General features: G+C 38.7%; 1 protein-coding gene across 5 annotated transcripts in view; it reads left to right on the top strand.

The window, feature by feature from the left end:
• The first annotated feature begins 646 nt into the window (after window positions 1–646).
• Window positions 647–14,545, top strand: part of LOC134533765 (DNA (cytosine-5)-methyltransferase 1-like) — a 104,222-nt gene continuing 90,323 nt past the window's right edge. For 2 of the 5 annotated variants that reach the window (XR_010075393.1, XR_010075392.1), the window contains exons 1-7: window positions 673–768; window positions 2,927–3,065; window positions 4,468–4,843; window positions 5,909–6,027; window positions 7,668–7,912; window positions 11,362–11,543; window positions 14,147–14,306. Coding sequence is in view for 3 of the 5 variants with exons in the window: in XM_063371418.1 (XP_063227488.1) it covers window positions 2,942–3,065; window positions 4,468–4,843; window positions 5,909–6,027; window positions 7,668–7,912; window positions 11,362–11,543; window positions 14,147–14,306 (1,206 nt within the window). In the remaining 2 variants the exon portion in view is untranslated. The other 3 variants (XM_063371418.1, XM_063371427.1, XM_063371410.1) reach the window with 3 other exon arrangements.

The following is a 14,545-nucleotide window of genomic DNA, read 5'->3' on the forward strand; positions in this document are numbered from 1 at the left end:
CGGCCACGCGGCCTGAACCCCCCTCTACCGAACCCTGAGTAGCCGGCAAAATAGTAACATTTCAGGGACAAGTCGACCAGCCTACGACAATCTCACAGGTAGACTGGAGCCCTGTGTATCTAGGTTGGATGTACTGGTGTGATTCTGGTCGTGTTTCTTGCAGACATGTCATCGGGTAGTGTAATGGGAAGCTTGACTTGGTGGCAATTTGTGGCTCAACAACAGATCACTTATGACAGTCACTCTCTGGCGAATAACATATTCTCTTTGTCTCTGACTCCTGGTTGGTCTGGCAACGCAGCCGATTCGGAATCATATGTTTGCAACGTTGATATTGTCTTTGTCTCCGGAACCTTTTCCTCAGAGTCTAGTTCCTCTACTGACATTGAAAAATGCAATCGAACCTAACAATTGCAACTATTAGGTTGTGAACGAAAACTTAGTACACAAATCTAATCAGAAACTTTTTAATATTAAAATGTTAACTTTTTTGTTGTTTAACTGATTTAATGCAATTCCCCTCGATGGCCGGGAGTATTTTGCACGTTTAGGTTTACTCCATGTATATAGGAAATATCTCATGTGTATACAGATTCTTTGGCCAATGTTTGCTTTGCTACTGCTGCTGCGTTGTCCTTGTCTCTATGCAGAATCTGTCTTTTTGCGCGGGAAACCAGGAGACTGGAATGCTAATGTTGTGTGACAAGTTTCTGCTTTCTAAAGAAATAACTGGTTTGTTGACATTCTAGTAGAAGCAATACGTAAGCGGTGAGGCACATCCTAATGTCGTTATTAGTTTTCATTTGCCTTGAATATTTTATGGTTTAATTTATTTTGATAATAATTTCAGAACTGTATGAGAGTGCATTTTTCTTTTGTTCTAGTTCTACAATAGCCGCCTTTTTGGACCCTCGGTATGGGGTTAATTGTTGTGTTTTGTTGTGTACTGTTTTCATGTGTGAGGCACGGAACATGGTGTTTTTTTTTCCGGAAGTGATCCTGAATATTGATTATTGTTTTCTCACTTATGCCCTGAAGAATAGATGATATTTTAGATTTAAAGAAAATATTGTGAATAATAAGTTAATATATTGATACAAAAGAAATGTTTCTGGTCTTTGTCTTAAAGCTGTTGACAGCTAAAAAAAAAAAATTATTTTTTGCTCTTTCATGCTCCAATAAATAATAAGAGACACAAAGTGCTCTTTGTAAGGTAAAAGTACATTAATTATATACACAAGTTTTAAAAAGGTGATTTCTTTGGAAATTGATACAGGGCTGCACTAGCAAGCATACATATGTGATGTATGTTCTTTAAAAACATGTGTATCTTAACACATATTGATGTATCCATAACATAGACATCTCCACGCCCTTAGCAAATGCAGCTACAATGTAAGGTCTCATTATCAAGGGATGAATGGTAAATTAATATTTAAGGGATCCATTAGGCTAGTATTCAGATGCTGCCAATGCCTTTGTAAATTGGGAGTTAAAGGGTAATTAAAAAAAAAAAAAATTCTAATAATGGTATTTTTGTCTACTTCGATTTTTGCTCGATTATCCCTTATAGGGATGTTATCAATTTGGACTGAATTCATAAAAACTCCATACCTAGGGAAATCATTGCATAAAAACCATTAAAAGTTAGAAAATATAAATGGAAAACTTTGAAACTCTTTGTTTGGAAAACCTTTCAAATTTTGAAAATCAACCATATTAAGGTCTTCATATTCACAATGTTGTAGCTGCCACCAGGGGCGGATCCAGGATTGACTCCTGGGGGTGTAGGGCACCGAGCCTGGTCTTTTTATAGTACTTAATTATTACTTCAGTAGTTGCATTATTCAGTTAATATTATAACATAATTTCAACATGGGACAAATTTGCAAGTTGTGTGTTCAAGTATGCACTCCTTATTTTGGGGGGAAAATTATGTACGTAGGGGATTGCGTTACTAACGGGGTCGGATGGTTCGCTTCCCATACGTGAAGTTCCAGGGTATGCCCCTGAGCTGCTGCATTAGGCAGGTGTGGCTAGGTGGTCTGCAGTGGTGGTCCGGGGCAGTTGCCTGGCTTGCCCTGCCCAAGTGCCGCTCCTGGGGGGTTTGGCCCGTGCCTTCACTGTTTGGGCTCCGGAGGTACATTCACTGCACAGTGTGCACAATTTTTAAATAAAAGTTTTCTCCACTTTTTAATATAATTTTTTATTACATGTAACCAAAAAAAAAAAAAGGTACTCTAAAGAATATTCATTTCATTTTGATTGCCCATCATGAATCTAGGCTTCATTGTGTTTTGCAATTTACCAAAAAAATGGTCATTATTGTCCCCTTCTGGAAAATAGTGTTCTGATTTTCTTAGACATAAAGACAACTTTAAAGGATTACTTAAATTCTATACAAATGGAACAAAATATTTTATGAAACTTAACTCAGATGAACTTGAAATATGCCAAACTTAATGTATATAATCACCACTTTTTGATGACCATTTAAAATGACTTGGGATTGGAATCACAAAATGAAAATGTTTGCGTTTTTAACTGTAGCAGCAGTATTTTCCAGCCATGATGATGATTTCAAGGTCTAATTTCTCAAAAGGAGGATCACATAAAGATTTCCTGTTTTCTTTACTTACCGAAATCTGTGAGTTTCATTGAGTGCTAGAATCTGGTTTACAAATTACTGGCTCAGATTCAAAGTTTCAAATTTTCACCAATTTTTCTGATTGTATTCAACTATTTTTTGTGTACATTTTACAAAAAAAATGTCAGATACAATTTAAAGTTTGCAAGTTAACAAGACTGAATAATTTCTTTGAAACTTCACTGTTGAGTACATAAAAATAGACTTTTTATCTGTATGCTAGCAAAATGAACTGTTCTTGATGTAGGCTTTTACGTGAATTATTTGTTAATTTTTCAGCATACGTGGTAAATAATGTCCAGCTCTGACAGACTGTTGAGAGTGAACTTAGAGCGTATTGATCTCACCAACCTAGAGAAGTACTGTAATGGCAGGGTGAGCATCGATGTAAAAGAATCGCCTTCCAGTATTAAAAGAGGTAAGTCATCATACTTACAGCTTCAAAAATTTTTTATCATTGCTGTGTTAATATTATATAAATTAAAAAAAATATATAATGTGTGTGTGCAGGTTGTTTTTTGTTTTTAAGTTGACATATTTATGCAATGCTTAGTGCAAAATTAAAATTTTTACTATTATTACAGTACTGTCCAATCATTTTTATCTAATTTTTTTTTCCGAACCACAATGAGGGTATGTTAGACTCCCAACTATGCATGCATAGGAGTCAATAACAAGGTAAAACATATTAGTGGTCCTTTGTGTTAAGGACACAGAAACACGGAGAATTCACACAGGACACGCTTTTATGTACCTAAATACAAAAGCTGAAGGAGATTACAACAGGTAGTTACAAGGGGATTCCGTCCCCAGCTATTCAGTCATGGATTTCGAACAATAGCAAAGAAGTCAGTAGTTAAAGTTACAATAAATCAACAATATTCATTAAATCGGATACAAGTTATCAGAAATGTTTAATGCCCGGGGGCATGATACCATCACAGCATCGTGCAATATCTTGGTCAGCAGCAAGCGCAGTGTATCAACAAACTTAATTCCGGAACCAAAGTAAGAGGCACGCAATCAAAATTTTTTATGTCAACACATTACTGACTTACTTGATACGAGATTAAGGCCTTTGACCACGAACGTCGGCAAAAAAAAAGTGAAAAAAAAGTGCAAAAAAAATTAGTATAAGTATTACACAATTAATATGTGATTACACAATCAATCATCCAGGAGGTTCATCAACCTTCATGTGTATGACAGGCGGAAAGTTTTAACACAAGGTAAAACATTACCCAGTTCTATAGAAATGGACAAATTACAGTCTCCCTGGATGTTGTAGTAATGGCAACCTCAGTTTGGGATAATGACCATTTTGGCATAGTAGATTAGAAAATGCAGAATTAGAATAATTTGCAATCAACAAGGAACATTATAGCTAGTCAGAATTTAGAACTAAACTAATGGCCACCATTGCACCCATGATAGTCTCCTAGACACATGCACCGTCGTCCCTAACTAGTTAAATGTTGCTAGAATACCACAATGATGAGGCCAGTAAAGGCGCTCACTGCCTTAAGTGCAAATTTGGGCATCTAGTCCACATGTGCTCTGAGCCGTCACAGGTGGGAGGAGAAGGGGTAGGCCAGTGAGAAACCTGCGACAAAGAAGGCGGGTAGGAAGAACATGTTTTAAACAACATTGTACTGTAAGTGTATACGTTTTGTTTTGTTTTCTTTTGCAAAAGTACGTTGACGTACGATAATCTGGCATGGCGGTGGTTCCAAACGTGGCGCATTAAGACCTTTCACTGTACTGAACATTTTTTTGCTTGGTTGTGCATGCTTTTGATTTTTCGAACTTGTTTTTTTCAGAGGGTAGACAAAGAAGGAGCGTGAATGGTCTGAAGGAGGTGGAGGGGATCAGTCTGGAAGAGCAGTTGCTGAGATGGGACCTGAAGAAGAAGCCGGTGGTGGTCCTAGACCGCGTCGACGGCCCGCCGCTCAGGAAGCGGAGCAAGGGGGCGAGCGGGGAGCGTCCGGAAGAGGACCGGCTCTTGAGGCACCAGCGGTGCGCCGAGTGCCGCCAGCTCCTGGGTGGGCCGCAGCTGCGCTGGTACCACGGCCACCCGCCCGGGGCCGCGGAGGAGTCCCTGGCCCTCATCGACCCCCGGCTGTCGCTCTTCACCGGCGAGGAAGAGGACATTGACGAGGAGGACGTCCGCCCGCAGAACAAGATCACACACTTCAGGTGAGCCCCCGTAGTGATGTTTCTTCTTGAGCATGAGTAAGGCACACAGGATCAGAAAAGACACGAAATGACGTGTCGCAACAAGGCTCGACACCATACAATGCCTCGTAACAGCTTAGCACGTCTTCTCGCTAAAGCTTTTAACATCTATTTTCATTTCTCACTTTCTTGAAATCAAACTGCCATAATACTCCTTCAAAAACTGATAATACAAAATAGGTCCTTTCTGTACTAAAAATACAGTAACTATCCCATATCACGTATCAAGATCATTCAAACATTGATCCAGTGGTCTAAACTTGTTCCTTCCGCTGATCACTAGGATCACGGTACTAATAAACCCCACACGCTCCCTGGAGACGTCCAGTATCTGAGCTGTCTTTGTGGTGGATATTTGCTGGATCTCAAGAATCAGCAGCTCATGGACATAGTAGCATGTTGCAGTGTCATTTGCGGTTTAAGGATGCCCACTGCTGGGGGGCTATTTAAATGCTGAAATGGGCAGTCTTGAAACAAGATTTCCAAGTTCAAACAGTGCTGTAGGAAGGAAACGTCTCTCCCAGTGTTGTGACATCTCAGTGGGAATGTCCTTTGCTGACTTTCCCGGGAGAAAAAAAAAATTTATAACAGCCTGTAAATCCAAAAAATGTGAAACTTGGTTGTGACTGTCATCCGAGATTTTACCTGTTATGAAAAAAATTGTATGAATTAAAAAAACATAAAATTTTAACTTCCAAATGTGCTCAAACTTGTTTTTCTATTTCAACTAGAAGGAATCAAAGCCATGAACTTTACAGCACCTCCTGGTATGCGGCTTCTTGTGGAAAAGTTACTATATTTATTGTTTAGTCTTTGATTTATCATCAAATGTACTAGTATTTGAATTACTTAATTTCAATTTCCCAAATATTTTTCTTAGAATCGTTTTCCTTGCATATACAATTTTTGAATACTAAAAATTGAATGGTATTGGAAGATTTGAGAATTTTATTGGCCCACCCTAATGGTTGTGTGTGTCGCGTTGCTAATGTGTGCTTGGCGATGTTTCACCTCGTCATGTTGCAGTGTGTACGACAAGGAAGGCCACATGTGTCCCTTGGACAGCTGCCTGGTAGAGGAAGGGGCACAGTTGTACTTCTCTGGTTACCTCAAAGCCATATACGAGGAGTCGACCCAGCCTGAAGGTAATGTTATGAGGAAATCATCCTTTTTGATTGTGTATTTTTATTATTTTCAAGTTCATGTTCAATTTAATGCATTAAAAAAACAATTGTCACTGTCCTCTGGTGACAGAGCGCAGTGACAGTCCCCACGACATGCTTGGAGCACTCGGATTTAAACGCAGCATCAATAACATTGCAGGAACGTGACCTGGTTCCTCTTATTTTAAACCTTGAGAAGAGTGCGCCGTCGGCGGTGTCTTGCAGTTGTTTCACGTCTCATTGTCCCTGTCTGAGGACTGTAGCCGGCTGCTCTTGAGACACAGTCCGCTGCATTTCACTTATTGTTGCAATGGACACCTGGCAGGTGTTTTGCTCCTCGTGTTGATGGTTGTGGCCCGAGCCCCTAATAACAGTGCCTTCCCCAACAGCACCTAACCCGGACTTCAACGGCGGTCGCGATGACTGGAATACCAGCTCCCAGTCGCGATGCAGAGTGCTGGGAGAAAGACTGGTCACTGGTCACTTCCCCAACTTGTTGGATGTCCACATCTTTCACACTCGTTCACAGTGGATCACCAACATGTATATGCAAACTCCTGTTCCAATGAGACACAATTGACTCAATAGGTCCGTCACGGTTTGGTTATGTCGACGTCACATCGCCAAAGTCAATATCAGATTGTGTTACACGGCCATGTCAGTCTGCCTATGTCCAACCACACTAACAATACCGCTTGTTGCTTACTGATGGCTTGTACCCTTCTTGCATTGATATTCTGACTTACTCGCTCACTCGTACTCGCCTGACCAATAAAATTATGACTATCGTTGGCGAGTGTTTTATGACCTCAGGCCTTATTTCCACCAACCTAAAGGTCCTAATTCTGCAGAGCGATTTTCTTCTAACTAGTCGCTTGATGAGTCCTAACTCGCTGCACGAGTTCCTTGAGCGAGTACACTTACTTTTTCACTTCAGTGTCACTTCTTTGACAGCCACAGGTCCCCCAGCACTGATCGTGCTAAGTCCAAACTGAGCCAGAAATAAAGTCCACATTACCAGTTTGTGAGGCCAAGTCCGTTTCGTAGTTCGGTGGTCAGTCGGGCAGAGTGATGTTTTTGTAGCGGTGGCTGGCAGGGCGACGGTCTTTACGGAGAGCAACTCTCACTCTGCTTGACTTTGGCCAGTCCAGGCCTCTTTATAGTCGGCTGGCTCCCTGCCCCCACTATCTAGATCGAAGCAGGAGGTCCACGTTACTCCTCCTCCGTACTGGTGGATGGAGGGGGTGGGCAGGTCGTGTGATTGGTCACATGGTCCCCTCCCCCCTTCATGTCAGGCGGCACGCGCACAACACAAGGAAGCTGCTGTGGAGTCCTCCTGGTAGAATAGGCAACCGGCGCACATCCTCATCTAGTGGTTGGACAACATTCAGGGGTAAAGTTACTCAATGTCTGGAAAACTGCCAACCGTTGTGGGCGGCAAAATACAACTGCAAGATTTTATTTATTATTTGATAATTTTTTTTTTTACCTCATTTGACTCTTCTGAAGCATATTTGTTAAAAACTATAACTAACTGGATTAACACACTGAACAACAATTTTTTCTGGTTGTGGTCAGCAAGGTAGTTCCTAATTCATGAATAATATTATTTTCGATTGCAGGAGGTGTCCCAGCCAAAGATTTGGGCCCCATCAACCAGTGGTGGCTGTCCGGCTACGATGGCGGGGAGAGGGCCATCATCGGCCTCTCAACGGACTTTGCAGATTACATCCTGATGGAGCCCAGCCCGGACTATGTGCCTTTCATGAATGCCATTCACCAGAAAGCTTTTCTCAGCAAACTGGTCATCGAGATACTGGTTGAACATCCCCAGACGTCATTCCCAGATCTGCTGGAAAAACTTGAGGCTAGTAGATTTTCGTAATCATAAGAAGGTAATCGTTAAGGTCAAAATTATATGGTAAATTGCAGTAAAACTGAAATAAAACTGCAAAGAATGTCCATATAATATAACCCCAAAATGTTAATTCACCAAAATGTAACCAAAAACATGAAATCAAAAACAGCAATTTGGCAAAACTTAACTCAAATTACAAAAAAAGTTAATCTTTTATCATGGAAAATTCATTGAATAGCATGAATTTTGTACGAAAATGTATAACGTAAATAGATTGGAAAAAATCACTATTATATAGTTTGATCTTGTATGTCTTACATAGTAACACATTTTACTTTAATGATGGCATATGTTTCAGACAAACAAAAAGTTTTATATTTATTTTTATTTTTCTGAGTAGTACTGTTCTAGACATGTTTTTGTTATTTCTAATGGTAATGATAGTTCTTTTGTCCTAAATAAAACATAAGTGTACTCTGCTTTGAAGTGAAAATTAAACAACCAATAGTGATCAACGTTACAATATTGTACCTTTGTAAATGATAGCATTTAACAAAATTAAATTTGGTACAAAGTCGTTGGTGGTTGAAACGGTTTTCACAAAATCAATACCCAGGGATAAAAAGAATAGAAATATACAGTAGAATCTCGTTATAGCGAGCACGGTAATAGCGAGAACACGGCTATAACGAGGTATTTGTGAGGAATTTACAGCGTGAGAGCTTGAAGCGCGCTTTTGTTATTTGTCTGCTTTATCTCCACCCCTCTCGCTCGCCACTAGACATCTTGCCGTTGACGCGTCTCATTCTTCAGCCGTGCAGTCGCCACCTAAGTGCGTGGCTTTAAAAATAGAATCCCGTCCTTTCTTTATTTTATCAAACTTCCGTTAGTTATCTGTACCGTGTGTAGACAAAGTTTGATATTGGAACAGAAACAACGTAAGAAAGTATTTTTTACAAATTAGAAATATGTATGTTTTTGTTTTTATAATCGCATATTTTCACGTTTTTTGTTGTTGTTATCTTAAAAGAGATAATATTAAAAAGCCGCTCTAATGAGATTTAATTGTTTCTTGGTTAACAAAAACTATTAATTATCAAATATTGTTAATTGTTTATATTCTATTTATTATTATTTACGCGACGTCATACTGTACGCGTACGCAATACGACTGGATTCGTTGCTGCAACATAACATAGAATGTTATGCGATATCAGAAGTAACGAGTAACGTAACGATAGTAACGAGTACTAATTGTTATAGTAACGAATACATACGGGTACACATTTTTTCGTTACTTTTACACCTCTAGTAGGCACTACCGTATTTATTTCCGAATCGCTAGGACAGTTTTCTTGTAACTTTTGTTTCGGTCAGTTGTTGGGGTATTTGTCCGGGAAAGGGGTGGTGATGGTTTGAGTTTAATCCCAAATATATTTTCTAAAAAAGTTGACAGGTTTCTTTAAATGAAAAAGTACAGTTTTCCAGCGACTGGACTATTTCGTTTGAGGCGTACGTGCTTTGCCGCAGCCGCACTCCTGCTATTTTGTAAGGCATTAAATTGTCGCGCTACACTAGCACCACCTGTTTGCAACATCCCGAACCAACATGGCCGCCAGCAGACAGCCCGCGTCGGCAATAGATAGCAGGACAATGCTGCGTCGGCCGCGGACTGAGATGCTATACTTACGTGGCGTGGTAGGGTATTCTGGTTATTTTGACGCAATCGGTGATCGCATCCGTACTTATGGGGTATCGTTTTAAAGAGAATTCACACATCTGCTCACAGAAATTAAGATTTCGTTAATATAACCTGTTATTTTCCAATTATACAGGTTTAAACACAATTTTTATGCTATTTTCGGTTAATTTTTATTTTTTGGGGGCCAAAATTTGTCCAATTCGGTTATAGCGAGGACACGGTTATAGCGAGGATCAAACCCGGAACCGCGACACCTCGCTATAACGGGACTGTAGTGTATAAATAATTACGAAAAGATAGAAAAATCATATAAATCACTTGAACTTGGAGAAAATATGGACATTAGACAAAATGCATAGTCTTAGCTATGAAGGATTCTTTCCTTTATAATAGACCCAAAAATCATTGTCAACTCGAAAGTGTGTGTGCATATACCGTATATACTCGTGTATAGCGCGCCCTTTTTCCCCCTCAAGTAAAGGAAAAAAATAAGGATGCGCGCTATACACGGAAAAAAAAAGTTTGGGGGGGGGGGGAGGTGGGGAGGAGTGGAAGTCGTTAACTGCCGGGTGACGGGTGACGTTTCTGGCCAGCCCCCACACATACGCACAAGCAACAAGGCCTCTCTTTCACACACAAACACGCACACGCGCGCGCAAGCTCGCACATCATGGTCTCTTGTTTATTTTTAGACCTCCCCCCTTTACAGAAAGCCAGCTCAGAAGCTAGTAAAAAGAGAGAGAGAGAGAAAGAGAGAATGTTGTCACCAGTTCCCCCCCCCCCCCCCCCCCCCCCCAGCCAACTTCTTCGCTTCCTCCATTCCTCACCGGTGAGTCATATAGTTCTCCGCGCCAGCTTAGCAACGTAGCGCGGCACGCCTCCCTCCCTTCCTCCCTCCCTCCAGCCCACGTACCAGTTGTGGCGATATAGCACTTCATTATCTTCCGTTTAGACAGCAGAGTTTATGTATTTTCCTGACGCATCACCACACATCAATTTAAATAATCAGGTACCACAAAATTTTAGTAAAATTTATTTATGGGAAAAAAAAAAAAATTTCAATTTTTTTTTTCTTTGGAATTAGTTGCAAAAATCGTGGTGCGCGCTATACACGAGGGCGCGCTATACACGAGTAAATACGGTATGTGTGAGTACATATATATATCACAATTTTATGGACACGACGATTGCTGTAATTTTTTACATATCACTTCTTAACATAAACATAAAATATAAAAATATAGTAAAGAAAAATCTTTGTCAAGTTAGTTAATGGGCAATATCTAACCAAAGGGGTAGAAATGTGGAAGGTATTTTGAAAAACAGAAAAATCGCTATTAAGCTATTCAATGCTGGATGCATTGAGTTAAGGACATTTAAAAATATTTTCGCTGCGTGGGATTTGAGAAAATATTTCATCAATCATTTTGGAATGCTGGAGAACATAACAGAATGTTGTGACCATTTAAGTTCTTGAAAAATATTCCAGAAGTTTATAGAAGTTTCCAAAACATTTCCAGAAGCTGTAGGCTATGCCGAAAGGTATTTTATCTTAATTTTCTATATATTTTTACCTGTATTATTTATTTTACTTTCATGTCTGTACTTTCACTTTTCCCATACTGTTGTGTGAAAATGCTTGTGTGGTAAAACGGGGGAAAAAAAAAAGAATGAACGAGAGGATTTTAAGAGTTGTCGAGCTTCGGAAAGTTTCGAGAAGCACTGACGTGATGTGGGACGGGCGCGATGCCTGCAGGAATGCGTGGTCCCCGACGGGATGGCCAGGCTGACGGAGGACGTGCTGATGCGGCACGCAGAGTTCGTGTGCAGCCAGGTGGTGGGGTTTGATGCGGCGGAGGCGGAGGACGACGACCCCCTCATCGCTGCTCCCTGCATGCGCACGCTCGTCAAGCTGTCCGGCTTCTCCTTCAGCAAGAGGTCAGCCACACGGTGTGCGCCTGGCCCGCGCGCCAGAATTCAACGCTTTGGTGTCGGGTTCACGACATTCTCGATTATTTTTTTTTATTTTTTTTATTTGGAATTTGTCACATCGCACCCTCAGTACAAGACTATCATAACTCAAAAATCAGTGCAATAATATCACAGCTCAGATGCCATAGTCTTGCACATATTCTTATATAATGTTTTCCAGAGTGCAACACTACATTATTTGCCATAAGTCCCGTAAAAGTAAATATAATATTGCGATGTTCTTGCAGTGCCTAGATAATGATATTTTCCTGCTTATGGTAAAAATATCTCATAAACTCAATTTTTTGAATAACGATAGTCTTGTACTCAGGGTGCGACATGCCCACCAACAGTCGTAGACTTTAGTGGTGGTGCACTACATGCAATAACAGGAACACAGTCATCAGTACCAGTGTATGGACTCCCACCCTCCGTCGGTACCATGGGAGGGAAAACATCTACAGATGGCCAGCAAACGAGAGCAAGAGTGCCACACACTAGCAGCGATAATAACAAAACAGACAAAACACCGACAAAGGTTAAAGAACCATAACACATAAAACATTTAGGTAAAAACATATTATTAAATGTTAAGAGAACAATTGAAGGGGGAAAAAATATAGATATGACAGACATAAATCAGAATTTATAATTAAACACTGTTGGAATTCAAGTATAGATTATTGTAGTTTGTTATAAGTCTATAAATAATATCATTATTAGTATGAAGAGTACACAGAGTAGAGCGTAAGCGGGAATTGAATTGAGGAATTCTTAAGGCAGTATTGTCAAGAAAATGACGGGAAAATAATATTATTTCTTATGTAAATAATAGTCAACTTTACTGCCGTACTGGAAGTTAGTACTAAAATAGTTGCTAGGTATGAACTTGTGATTATGTAAGTACCAACCAAATTTTTGTTAGAACTTGACTGCTATAATTTTGTCTTAAATAATGTTTTTTTTCTCTTTCCCTAATGAATAACTTTACTATCAAAATACATTAAATAAATTTATTATTAAAAACCTTTTTATTAGCATGTCAGAGCTGTATGAAAAGTACCAGGGATTTTAAGGTATCGTGTACCAGAATGTCATCTTCCCTATCTGGCAACACTGTCCATGCATTTAGCGGAGAGGGAATTACTTTCGCCACAGGTTTGTGTCTGTGATACATGTGTGTGTGTGTGTTAGTAACATATAAATAATCACTGTCCTTTATACAATTGTGATGCACAGTTTCTATATGAATATGCCATAATCAGAATTGGCCTTTTGAAAGAGTTTTCTGGGATAATAAAATTTTATTTGAATGAAGTACACTGGTTACTATAGTATAATACATAAAATACTGCTTGTTCTTAAGGTTAAATAACGACATGTTGCTCAGATGTATTACTTTACATTGTGTTTGAAATTATATACATAACATTTTTGTTTTGTTAATGTACTACTAATATTCATAAACCTGTTGCACTGTTTACTGTCCACTGAACTTGATACACATCGTTCTTTTCGAAAGTCTAATGACAATTTTCATAAGTGGTATCTATTTTATTTTATTTGATTGAACTGCCCAGTTATCTTAAACAGGATACAGGTCATATAACCCATTAGTTATGGTCTCACATGCCATGTAGATTTTTTTTATCATAAATTTTATTGAAGGGCTATTTCTAAAATTATAACTCGAAACTTTCCTTGTATTTGTTGTTCTGCCACAAATATATTCAACTGATACTCATTATTTAGGGTAATAATATGGGTGTAAAAAGTTGTGCAAGTCTTGGTAATTATCATTTGTGCAACTTTCTACATTCACAATATTACACTAAATGAATATCTGTTTGAAATATTTGTGGCAGCACATCAATTGCTAGGGAAGTATCGAGTTAAAATTTAAAATTTAAAAATAGTAATGACAGAAGAAACGAAAAAATTGGCATGGCGTCAAGAGTTTTCATTTTCTTTGTTCACAATTCATTGAGGTTCTGTACATTGGAATGTAGTAGCACGGGTAATAATTTGTTGTAAGACTAGATTGATTTTGTTAAAATTTAATCTGTGCTTGATCATTTAACCACATTACTTTTAGAGGAACAGATGTGACAAAATGTTTTCTGTTCAAAGAGATAATGTTGAATTAACTCTACGTATGCTTAGGTTTTACTTTAACTGTGGTGTTAATGTATGATAGATATCTAATTTACGAGCATCCAAAATTTGTGATGATCTGACTGTTCTCAGGTCATGCCAGAAATATATAATGGTACATTTATACCAGCATGCAGGCAGGAGAGAGAACATAGGGATATATTTCTTCCAAAAATTTATTAGATTGCTTGTGCAGTCCCACTTAAAATTTTGATTTATGTTGTCTTTAGATTATTTGTAACAGCACTTTTCAGGCTGTCAAATTACAAACATTTGGTCTAAAACATTATAAAGCTGTTGTAATTTTTTTACGAAGTTTAATTGAAATCGTCCAAGACTCAGTGTCACAATAAATATCATCATACATTGTATAAATTCTAGCCAGTGTTTTAGTACCTGTGAAATTTTTGTTGTAGAAGAAGTCAAGAAATTAATACAGCTGATGAAATGATAAGAAAATATAGGTCCAAACAAAGACCTAAAGCACCAACTAAAACCATTGTTACACCGCTTGTCCAGAATGTTTTCGAGGAATTCTTCAACGATCAGTTAGACAAAAAAGAAAATGGTGTCAAGGTAAAGTAACTATTAATGGATTGTGCATGTTTGTTATAAAAAATATATTTAAAGTGAAGTACTAAAAGAGCTCAAAAGAGGCATAAGTGTAAAAAAAATTTGTAGAGGACAACTGTTGACTGACAGTAAATACGTAACCACCTGTCTCCCGTTACGCAGTGTCATATTTGTCATATAAAATATTCGGTTGTAGAGGTCAAGGGTTTTTCTACACTTTTATATTATGGAAAGAATATATA

This window comes from Bacillus rossius, chromosome 1 (assembly GCF_032445375.1).
Source record: "Bacillus rossius redtenbacheri isolate Brsri chromosome 1, Brsri_v3, whole genome shotgun sequence".
Classification (NCBI taxonomy): domain Eukaryota; kingdom Metazoa; phylum Arthropoda; class Insecta; order Phasmatodea; family Bacillidae; genus Bacillus; species Bacillus rossius.